This window comes from Chiloscyllium punctatum, chromosome 11 (assembly GCF_047496795.1).
Source record: "Chiloscyllium punctatum isolate Juve2018m chromosome 11, sChiPun1.3, whole genome shotgun sequence".
In the NCBI taxonomy this organism is placed as follows: domain Eukaryota; kingdom Metazoa; phylum Chordata; class Chondrichthyes; order Orectolobiformes; family Hemiscylliidae; genus Chiloscyllium; species Chiloscyllium punctatum.
In genome coordinates, this window is record NC_092749.1 from 28,642,134 (window position 1) to 28,654,326 (window position 12,193).

General features: G+C 41.3%; 1 protein-coding gene across 2 annotated transcripts in view; it reads left to right on the forward strand.

The window, feature by feature from the left end:
• ryr2a (ryanodine receptor 2a (cardiac)) overlaps positions 1 to 12,193 on the forward strand; it is a 758,045-nt gene that overhangs the window by 713,662 nt on the left and 32,190 nt on the right. For both annotated transcript variants that reach the window (XM_072580564.1, XM_072580565.1), the window contains 4 exons: positions 1,133 to 1,354; positions 5,704 to 5,834; positions 8,626 to 8,668; positions 10,227 to 10,360. In XM_072580564.1, the coding sequence (XP_072436665.1) occupies positions 1,133 to 1,354; positions 5,704 to 5,834; positions 8,626 to 8,668; positions 10,227 to 10,360 (530 nt within the window). The remainder of the gene's footprint in view (positions 1 to 1,132; positions 1,355 to 5,703; positions 5,835 to 8,625; positions 8,669 to 10,226; positions 10,361 to 12,193) is intronic.

Consider the following 12,193-nt stretch of genomic DNA (forward strand, 5'->3'; position numbering starts at 1 on the left):
TACAAGATAATGCATGGCTTAGAAAGGGTGGACACTGGGAATTTGTTTCTGTTAGGCGGGGATACTAGAATCCATGGGCAAAGCCTTAGAATTAGAGGCGGTCAATTTAGGACAGAAATGAGGAGACATTTCTTCAGCCAGAGAGTGGTGGACCTGTGGAATTCATTGCCACAGAGGGCAGTGGAGGCCGGGACGTTAAATGTCTTCAGGGCAGAGATTGATAAATTCTTGATCTCACAAGGAATTAAGGGCTACGGGGAGAGTGTGGGTAAGTGGCGTTGAAACGCCCATCAGCCATGATTGAATGGTGGAGTGGACTCGATGGGCTGAATGGCCTTACTTCCACTCCTATGTCTTATGGTCTAAATGTTTTGTAGCCCCTGAAAAAAAATTAAATGGCAGGAGCAGGGATGTCTTTCTGCAATTATACAGACCCTTGGTGAGACCACATCTTAGGTTTTGGTAACCTTATCTGAGGAAGGATGTTCTGACAATGGACGGAGTGCAACAAACATTTACCAGGCATATAAGGAAAGACCCAATTGGTTAGAACTGCATTCATTGAACTTTAAAAGAACTGGGGACAAGCTCATGGAAATCTATAAAATTCTCCAGGACTAGACAGGGCAGATTCAGAAAGGATGTTCCTGATGATAACTGGGGGTCTAGAGTCAGAGGTTATATTTTAAGGTAAAGAGGTTTACATTTAGGACTGAGATGTGGAGAAATTTCTTCACCCAGAAAGTGGGACACCTGTGGAATTCTCAGCCACAGAAAGCAGTTGAGGCCAAGCATTGGATGTTTTCAAGGAGTTCTTAGGACTAAAGGGTATGGAGAGAAAGCAGGAACAGGTATTGTATTGGATGATCAGCCATGATCCTATTGAATGGCAGACCAGGCTCAAAGGTCTGAATGGCCTATTCCTGCTCCGATTTTCTATCATTATATTAGTGTATCAGGGCATCATTAAAATGAAGCTCAGTATACCTTGTGCATCCAAAAACAACAGTTTAAAAATACTCCAACAGTTGATTTGTTTCTATTGTAATTTCTGAATGCAAAGATTGTAAATTGTATTGGATATTTTGATGAATGATGGAAGGTTCTGTTACTAATGTGCAATGTTCAACAGGTCTCCACTTCTCCATCCCTAGAAGAGAAGGAATGTAAACACCCAGGATACTATCAGGAAGGTGGAGGTTCTCGATGGAGCAGTATGGGAAGTGAGCACAGGGTCACAGTGCATTATGTTCTCCAGGAAAGCAGTGGCTATATGGAACCCACCTTGCGAATTCTAGCCATCCTGCACACCGTCATCTCATTTTTCTGCATCATTGGCTACTACTGTCTAAAAGTAAGGCAACAGAACATTTTGGTCATTGCAATCAAGTAACAAAAAATCTGTCGTTTTGTTTTGCAAACTGTAGGTACTAATTATGTAAATTACAAATTCCATTCCAAGAAACAAGCTGAAAGCCTAATTCATTCCCAGAAGACAGTTCGAACTCTCAATGTCTAGCCCAATTTTGTTCGATTATATTACCCAAACTATTTAACCATATTCATTGGTCAATAATTTATTTTGCTTAAGTTATAGAGTTTGTCATTGTACAGCCCAAGTTGTACAGTCATCAGCTGGGTTTTCATAAGACTGACTCTGATTCTGTAGCCTACAGCAGGTTACTGGATATTGCCTTGGCATGATTAGCAGGCAGCAATCTAATCAATGGATTCTGTCAACACTAACAAAATATAGTTAAAGCAAGGATCAAATAGATAAACTCCATCATCTGAAACCCAGGATTCGATTATAGGCCTATAATCACAATTATTAGTGTACACAAAGAACTGTCATGAGGATTTTATTCCACTGTGGACATTTTCTTTGTGCTGTTGACAAGTCTCCACGACTCACATATCATTGGTGAAACAAGAGATTTACCTTGTGGTATTAACCAGTCTGATAGAATCACTGCATTTGTATTAAGATGTGTTTTTTTTTGCTTAGCCTGTTTCTCAGAAAAAGACTATGGTTAATATGTAGCATATCTTTCAGAAAAACCTACTCTTGTATGAAGACCACACACAACTGTCTGCAGAAGATCCATTCCAAATATTTAGATTTCGGTAGATATTACAATTTTATAAAGTAAAATTGGGCTTCATGCTATGAGCTTTCACATTTTGGATTCTATTGTATTTTTAATCTTTAGTATTTTTTTGAAGTTTACAGTGAGTAATGGTTAACAGATCACAACAGTGGGATTCAAAAATCATTTCAGACTACTGTCAGGATCAGAAGTTTTAAAAGTAAATTTATAAGGAAGATTTATTATTGACCTTAACTTGCTTAGAATTATGGGGTTTAAGATCTCTGACTGTCAGTGATGGAGGGTAACTCTTACGATAAAGTCCATGTATTTATAGATGTTAGCTGGAGTTTGGCAATTTTTTCATTCAGGTACACCATGAGTTGGGGAATGAAAAGAGTCGTGAGCAATGTATTACTTTCTACCATGCTTAATTTTTCTTCTTGAGTTCTCTGTTGGAAGGCAGGTCAGACCAATGTTGCCACAACCCCTACAATGTGTCCGGCAAGGTGGCAGTTCCTAAATCCAGATAAAATCAAAATGTTGCAGATGCTGGACATCTGAAATAAACACCGAAAATGTTGGAGAAACTCAGCAGGTCTGGCAATGTCTGGTTAATATTTTGAGTCCATCGTGACTCTTTTTCCGTATACACCCCAGAATAAGGAGTTGAAGTCCACAGCCAACTAGGTAAAAACAATGACTGCAGATGCTAGAAACCAGATTCTGGATTAGTGGTGGAAGAGCACAGCAGTTCAGGCAGCATCCAAGTAGCTTCGAAATCGACGTTTCGGGCAAAAGCCCTTCATCAGGAATAAAGGCAGTGAGCCTGAAGCGTGGTGAGTGTATCACTCACGAGGGTTGGGGTAACATTCACTTTAGATTCCCTACAGTACGGAAACAGGCCCTTCAGCCCAACACATCCACACCAACCCTCCAAAGAGTAACCCATCCCCCTATCCTGACTAATGCTATTAGACAATTCAACATGGTGTGCAAATCCTTGGATTTTGGGAGAAAACCCACTTGGACATGGGAAGAATGTACAAACTCCATACAGACAGTCACCTGAGGTAGGAATTGAACCGGGGTCCCTGGTGCTGTGAGGTAGCAGTGTTAACCACTGAGCCACTGTGCTGCCCACATGTATGCTGTTGCCTGGATCTGTGGATAATGATGGCAAGGACTCCAATTTCATTCCATCACATGGCTGACCATGAGTCTGTTCCACTTTAAACCCCTGCCATTGGTGTGTCTTGGAAGTATTCACCGGTTGATACTCAACCTGATTGGCCACATTGTGAATGCACTGTCATTGGACATCAATTCTTTAAGCTTTACTTGAACCCAGAGTTCTGGCTCAGAGATGCTACCCACTGCATCTCAGGATCACCATCCAGAGCATTAAATATTACATTTTACTGTAAAATTGTACCACTATCAATTACTTTTCTACTGTTAAGTAATCTACTGGATAGTTGAAGCCTACACAGAGTATCGTCTGAGCAAACTGGTTTAATGGGGGCACAAGGTATTGAAATGAATGGCACAACAATCTGAATATTTTATTCACAATATTTTAGTTATAGAATCATAGAGATGTACAGCATGGAAACAAACTCTTTGGTCCATGCCAGCCAGATATCCCAACCCAATCTAGTCCCGCTTGCCATTACCCGGCCCATATCCCTCCAAACCCTTCCTATTCATATACCCACCCAGATGCCTTTTCAATGTTGCAATTGTACTAGACTCACCACTTCCTTTGGCAGCCCATTCCACACATGCACCACTCTCTCACCCTAAACCTATGCCCTCTAGTTCTGGACTCCCCCACCCCAGGGAAAAGACTTTGTCTATTTATCCTATCCATTCCCCTCATAATTTTGTAAAGCTCTATAAGCCTCAGCCTCCGATGCTCCAGGGAAATATGCCCCAGCCTGTTCAACCTCTCCCTATAGTTCAAATCCTTCAACTCTGGCAACATCCTTGTAAATCTTTTCTGAACCCTTTCAAGTTTCACAACATCCTTCCAATAGGAAGGAGACCAGAATTGCACGCAATATTCCAAAAGTGGCCTAACCAATGTCCTGTACAGCTGTAACATGACCTCCCAACTCCTGTATTCAATGCTTTGACCAATAAAGGAAAGCATACCAAACACCTTCTTCACTATCCTATCTACCTGTGACTCCACTTTCAAAGAGCTATGAACCTGCACTCCAAAGTCTCTTTGTTCAGCAGTACTCCCGAGGACATTGCCATTAAGTGTATAAACCCTGCTAAGATTTGCTTTCCCAAATCTAAATTAAACTCCATCTGCCACTCCTCAGCCCATTGGCCCATCTGATCAAGATCCTGTTGTAATCTGAGGTAACTTTCTTCGCTGTCCACTACACCTCCACGTTTGGTATCATTCATTCACAATATTTTACCCATGATCAGGGCATGAGAAATTTGGCTTGAAGATGGTAGGAGAAAATCTACTAAACTAGTCCGCAACATGGAGCTGAATTTTACATTGCAAAAATGAGACTACCATAGTCACGTGGAATAGTGATATCTGGCACAATTACATAATTAAGACAGAACACTGTAATATGGGTGAGTGAGCCCCAAAATCAGCAGTCTGTTTGTCATTTTGAAATTCATAAAACCATTTTAGCAAGTCAGTCATCTGATTGATACAGTCACAATGCTTTAATAAGGTGGGTGCACATGATCTATATCTAATTGGGCTCTGGCGATGCTTATGCCCGAAACGTCGATTCTCCTGCTCCTAGGATGCTGCCTGACCTGCTGAGCTTTTCTAGCAACACATTTTTCAGCTCCCTATGTGTGAGCCAAATTATCTGGGTTCAAGTCCCACCTGCTCCAGAGGTTCACAATAACACCTGTAAACTGCTTGGTTATAAAATATCTGAAACACGCCTGGTGTGAATCTGGGGTTTCTTTTGCAGTGTGTCATGGACAGGGCGTAAAGGCAGTGGGCATGTGCCGGTTTTAACAGCAGAGTCTGCTGGCAGTTGTTTAGAAAATCTTTGCCGTCTGTAAACCTATAATTATAATCAGGACTATCCCTTAAGCATAGGTCCAAGAACTTGCGATGTCGTCATCTCTCAGCGCACTATTAATGGTGAGGATTAGTGTTCCCTTTGAGCATTGTATATTCCTCATCATGTACCTCCTCCACTGAGGAGGAGAAGGACCTGGAGGTCAGCTGACACAGACAAATGAATGTGATTTGGATGGACGTGTGAAAGCTGCTGAGGATTGTGGGGCTGCAGAGTGGAAGCAGGCATCCAGCCGCAGGAGAAATCCATCTCTCGTCAGCAGTTTGGTACAGTGCAAATGTTACCAGCAGATATTGCCTTTCATGAGACACTGTCACCTCATTTGCTCAAGTCTCTCTCATCTTTGCATTAAACAGTCGAACATTTAAGAGATGCCAATCTCTTTGGCTCATCACTAAACAAGCGTAACCTTCTTGCGTCAGGTCATAAACCAGTCTGCAGTTAAATGACAGCAAGGGAGTGCAAAATGGGATTTTGGTGGCCAGAAAATTAGAGTTGTCATGTCATTCAGCAACACTTATCTGCTTATCTTTTTGTAGGTCCCTCTGGTTATTTTTAAGCGAGAGAAAGAGGTTGCCAGGAAGTTGGAGTTTGATGGGTTATATATCACTGAACAACCTTCAGAGGATGACATCAAGGGACAATGGGACAGGCTGGTCATAAACACACAGTGAGTATTAGACATTGGGTTTTGTATGTAATTCTGTTGGTTCGTTCTTATATTTGAGTCGGGAGGGCAGGGGGGCGGGGGTGGGGGTTGGTAGCGATGGTAACATGGTGGTGGTGTCATTTGACTAGCAGTGCAGAGTCTGTCGTGGCAAACATTGAGATCACACTACATCTGGTGTTGGAATTCAAATTCAAAGAATAAATCTAGAAAATAAAGCTAGTTTCAGTAATGGTGATCACAAAAGTATCATCAGTTGTTGGTAAAAACCCATCTCATTCCCATTTGCCATACGTACCTGATCTGATTTACATCCAAACCCACAACAATGTGGTTAACCAGTAAATATCTTCTGAAATGCTCTAGCAAGACCATTTTGTTCATGCTCAACAAGGTATTGGTGACACACTGTCCTTGCCAGGAATGCTTGCATGCCACGAAAGAATAAAGAAAAGAAATGATGGAGGAAACATTATGAAGAAGTATAAGGTTCAAGGCCTACATCCAAAGTTGTGCAGGTTAGGTGGATTGGTCAACTTAAATAGCCCAAAGTGTTCAGGGATGTGTAGATTAGGTGCATTCGTTAGGGGTAAATATGGAGTAATAGGGTAGGGGAATGGGTCTGTGTGGGTTACTCTTCAGAGGGTCGGTGTGGACTTGTTGGGCCAGACGGTCTGTTTCCACACTGTCGGGATTCTACGATTCTATATCTATTCTATTTGGAATCGGCGTGAAATGCAATCCTGTCAGTGTGGACCTTGCCATCAGTGTGAGAGCCAGCGGAATTCCACACTGTCTCCTTTGGGGAAGGTCTGCCCAATTATGTGCAGTAATAAGTGGCCGGCAGCGAGTATTCTCCAGTATCCACGATATTGTGGACAGAAATCTTTACCTTCCCCTCAAAACAGTCTGCCCAGACCCAAGGGTAACAAGTGGCCATCTCATTACAATCAGCGTCACACCATTATAAGAGGAGCCTTCCAAAAGGTCTATGGTGGTGAGAGCTGCTTACATTCCACAGAATGTAATTGCATCAAAAAAGATTCAGGCTTTATACCTTCAGCATTATTATGATTAAGATTAATCACAAAAGAAGATTGTTATGGTTTGGTTAACTAATTGCTCTGCCTTCACTTCACCTGCTAACTTGGAATGTGGGTGCCTGGATTGGAGGGGAATAATGTGGCAAACTGACCAAGGGAACAGAGGTCACCTCTGGCTGAGGACCATTATAAGAGGAGCCTTCCAAAAGGTCTATGGTTGGACACGGTAGAGAACTCATGGATGACAACATGTTGTAGATAAAAGATGAAAAATGTGTTGCTGGAAAAGCGCAGCAGGTCAGGCAGCATCCAAGGAGCAGGAGAATCAACATTTCAGGCATAAGCCCTTCAGGACCTGCTGCGCTTTTCCAGCAACACATTTTTCAGCTCTGATCTCCAGCATCTGCAGTCCTCACTTTCTCCTTGTAGATAAAAGTTGCCTAATGAAGTAACTTCAAATTATGCACTGCTCTGAGATTGTGCTTTAGAAGTTCTCCCACATGTCGCCATGCCCATCTCAACCTTTAGCATTGTGCTGCCAGTGGCCTTGCCTTATCAATGTTCTGTTTCAGCTTTATTTGCTTTTCTGGGGTGATAACTGTAGCTCTAGTTCCAATATTACCTGCAAATGTTGTCATCACTCCCTCTAAGACTATGATAACTCATTGATTTCACAATGAATGAAACTGACTCCAGAGTTAAGCAATTTGGAACCCATGCACCTATCTCCATACCACATCCACAAATCCAGTTCCTTGTTTTCTCCCTTCTCATCATTTCAGAATTTCATTTTCAGACCTCCTGTGATTTCATTACTATTAATGTTTTCCATTTATCTTCCATGTGTCACTTTGTCAGAGGCTTTCCTATAGTTCATGTCTTATTACCATAGCTCTATTTATTTAAAATTAACATCTGTTGCAGTCATAGGCTGAATAAGCCAGTTCATTCAAAGGATGAATTATCAGACTAGGGTCCTGACATTATGATTCAAAATTTAATTCAGCTGAGTTTTATTCAGTGTGTAAATCAAATATGACATTGAACTATCCTTAAGTACTGCCTCTTTATATCTTTGATGTGGAGGTGCCAGTGTTGGACTGGGTTAGATAAAGTCAAAAATCACACAACATCGGGTTATAGTCCAACAGATTTATTTGAAGCCACAAGCTTTCAGAAGCCCCTTTCCTTCCTCAGGTAGTTAGGAACGGGTGGGGGCTCTGAAAGCTTGCCATGCCAGATAAACCTGTTGGACTATAACCTGGTGTTGTGTGAGTTTTGTCTTCACATCTTAATTCAATATATTATTTTATTGACAATGCTTATGCATTAACCTTCTCTGTTGCCGTCTTAGGGAATTCCATGAGGTTGGGAAGATGATTGTCTCTGTTTTAAGTCTATGCTGGCTACTTCAAACTAGTTACTTTTCATTTTGTTTTCATTATTGCTCAGTAAAATTTTCCCTTACCTCGGTAGTTAGCTGGATTAGTTCTGTCTCCCTTTTTAAACATTTGTACTGCATTGGCCATTCTCCAGCAGCCTGGCACATTTTCACATCTCCAACTGCTACTGAAATTTTGCCTTTTCATTAATAGTGTGGTCCAAAGCAAGACTGTATTCTATTTCACCCTCACCTGCCTCTGTACTCAGCTGGAACAGCAGCTGACCAGCAAAATTTGTCTTTCTCTTATTTGCATGATATGCCAGAACCAAGAGATGTGATGACTAATAATTCTGTCCTCCTCTTTCAGATCATTCCCTTACAACTACTGGGACAAGTTTGTGAAAAGAAAGGTAAAGAGCAGATTCAAATGCAAATTTTCTGTGATTTTTCTCGCATCCTGCACACACGGCAGTCGAATAAGTGTGTTGGGAGCTTGCTGGTCAGCTGATCATTCTGGCTGTGGAGTGGCCTCCCATAATTTTGAGTGTTTGGCCTCATTTAGTTTCATGAGATGAGGTGAAAGTGCCAAATGGGTGTCTTGATGCCTTGATTCAACTCACCTGAAAATTAGGCCAGCAATTCCATCAGCCATGTCAATTTGGATAGGACTGGGGGCAGATTGTATCTGATCTTCTGAGGCCCACAAACCTCGTCCTTCATTGGCCTCTTCTCTTCCACTATCTGATTGAAGTTTACATGGCTCATATTGTAACCAAGTCCCGCTTAAAATGGCAATTGGAGCATTACTTTTATCAACGGATCCAGACTTTCATACTTCATGTGGTCTATCTCCTGACACCTTGCACACTTGGTAGTGGACCCTGTCTAAAATTGAGCTGGTGCTAATGAGGTGATCAGGTTATGACCTTAATTTCAACCTGTAGTCTACCCATTAATGCAATATGGAAGCAGTGTAAATCCACCACACTGATGCTCACATGGTCGTTAACTCAGCATTAATTTGAAATTGACATGTATCCAATAACTGGATTAGTGGTGCTGGAAGAGCACAGCAGTTCAGGCAGCATCCAAGGAGCTTCGAAATCGACGTTTCGGGCAAAAGCCCTTCATCAGGAATACTGAACTGCTGTGCTCTTCCAGCACCACTAATCCAGAATCTGGTTTCTAGCATCTGCAGTCATTGTTTTTACCTTGTTGATGTATCCAATAAGCCAGTTCATTCAAAGGATGGTAGTTTTCATAAAACATTCATTGCAATGTTGTAACTTTCAAGGCATTAGTTGTGGTAATTGGTGAAAAAGTTTGAAAACAAGTCAGTTCAGCTGATGGTAAATTTGAAGAAAAAAAAATCACTGTTAGCATTGCCGCTTGGGATGTTTGACGAGTATTTATTTAAGTAGTTACCTAGCATTACAGAACTTGAGTATTGCAAAAAAATGAAACATTCTTGAAACTTTTCATATTACACTCATCAGGACAGATGCAAGAATGCCAAATTTCAAAGGGAGCAACAGTTTATACTGCTCCTTTTGCTCCTGCATTTATTGCTGCTTCTTTGCAATTTTGCATTCTTGCATCTGGCCTGACAAAGGACAAGATGAAAATCTGCAACAGAACATCACTTTTTTTTCAGCAGGCATTTGTTCATTTCTTTACTGTGCTGCCTAGCTGAAGTGTTTCACTGAATTATTTTAAACAAATTAATGAGGGAGGGAAAATTTCATTTGAACAAATGCAGCATTTGTAAAACAATCTGAGAAACATTTAGCTGAATAGTCATCTACATGAGGCCAATGGCTTTAGAGTACACCATCATATTCTGTTAAATACCTGTCTTCATAAATATTTCACCACTGAGCAGCCAGACTTTGTTAAATCTTGCCTCTCATTGCCTTTTTATCTAACACAAAAGTCCTTTAATTAATAGTTTATCTTGCCTTCCTGCAGGTTATGGATAAGTATGGCGAATTCTATGGGAGGGACAGGATCAGCGAACTGCTGGGAATGGATAAAGCTGCTTTGGATTTCAGTGATGCTCAGGAGAAGAAGAAATCCAAGAGGGATAACTCCTTCTCTGCAGTGTGAGTAGTACTTACGCCCAATCTATGTATCACGACGGAGTTGAGTAAGTGTAAGCACTCATTGATTCATGGCATGTAGCCTGAATTCTTAAAGTGAGACGTATTAGGATGGGGTGATTCTAATTGTAATGCATGCACCAAGATCCAATTGTGCAGGAGTCTTTTTAAGCTCATTCCATACAATGCACCACCCTTTACGTGAAAAAGTTGTTCCTTAGATTTAAAAGGGATATAAGGGGCAACTTTTTCACGCAGTGGCTGCTCTCCAGATGGAATGAGCTGCCAGAGGATGTGGTGGAGGCTGGTACAATTTCAAGATTTAAGAGGCATCTGGATGGGTGTATGAATAGGAAGGGTTTAGAGGGATGTGGACCAAATGCTGGCAAATGGGACGAGGTTAGTTTGGGTTATTTGGTCATCATGGATGAGTTGGATGTAAGCATCTGTTCCCGTGCTGTATACCTCTCTGACTTTATGATTCTAAAAGTCAAAGACACAAAGAGCCATAATTTGAATCAGTACATCATTTAAAGGCTACCTGACATGTTTTGCACTAGAACAAAATAAAATCGAATGTTTTTCCACTGCTCTGTTAAACAGGAAAAGTCTCAGTAGTCACATCAACTTTGTGATGTTTTATGGCTGAAGTTGATTTGAGGTAGCAAAGTGGAGCTTATGATGCAATTGGAGTTGAGGGAAGTGCATTTACACAAAAAGAGACTTTGTTGGGCACAGTAAATAAACTGTCTTTACATTCCCCACCCACAAATCCCATTATGACATTCCTGTCCGATTAGAGTTCACCCTCAGATGTTTTCAACCATGTTGCCCACAAATCAAGCCCATTCCAGAGATCTAATAGTGGTCTAACCTTCCAATGCCATGATGTAGGAGTCACAGAATTGGACCCTGCCCTCCATCTTTAACATTCATCTTCTTCTGTTCTCACACAGATGGAGGTATAAAAACCCAGTCCATTGTTTCTTGATACACTTGTGCACAGCAAACCAACTAACTTGCACGGATCTTACAAATAGGAGTAGCTGTTCAGTGTATTGATCCCATTCCATCATTTAGAGAGATCCTGGCTAAACTGTGACCTAACTCCACATACTTAACTTTGTACAAAAACCGTTAATGTCATTGGTTGTATCAATATCACTTTTAAATTTGCATTTGTGGGTCTATATCAATTGCTGTTTACAGCAGATAGATGCAAACTGCTACACATCTTTGTGTATAGAAGTGTTTCCTAATGTCCTCAATGAAATGTCTAATACTAATTTTTAATTACGGAGGCACTGTGGTTCAATGGTTAACATTGCTGTGTCACAGCATCAAGGACCCGGATTCGATTCCAGCCTTGGGCGTGTGGTTTGCACATTCTCCCTGTGTCTGTGTGGGCTTCCTCTGGGTGCTCCGGTTTCCTCCCATAATCCAAAGCTGTACAGGTCAGTTGAATTGGCCATTCTAAATTGTCCACAGTGTTCAGATGTGTTGGGTGCATTAGTCAGTAGTTAAATGTAGGGCAATGTAGCAGCATTCATCAATTTTTACCATTCAAGTAATAATCCTTTTTACTGTTATTCCTGCCAAAATAGATGACTTCACATTTATCAACATTGTACTCCATTGGCCAGACCATTGCCCACTCACTTAAACTATCTATGTTCCTTTGCAAGGTTTCACAGTTCAATGCACACTTTGCTCTACCTTAGTGTCATCCGCAAACTTTGACACACTACACATGTGTTTCTCTTCAGAGGGCTGGTGTGGACTTCTTGGGCAGAAGGGCCTCTTTCCATACTATAGGGATTCAATGAACCTATGCCT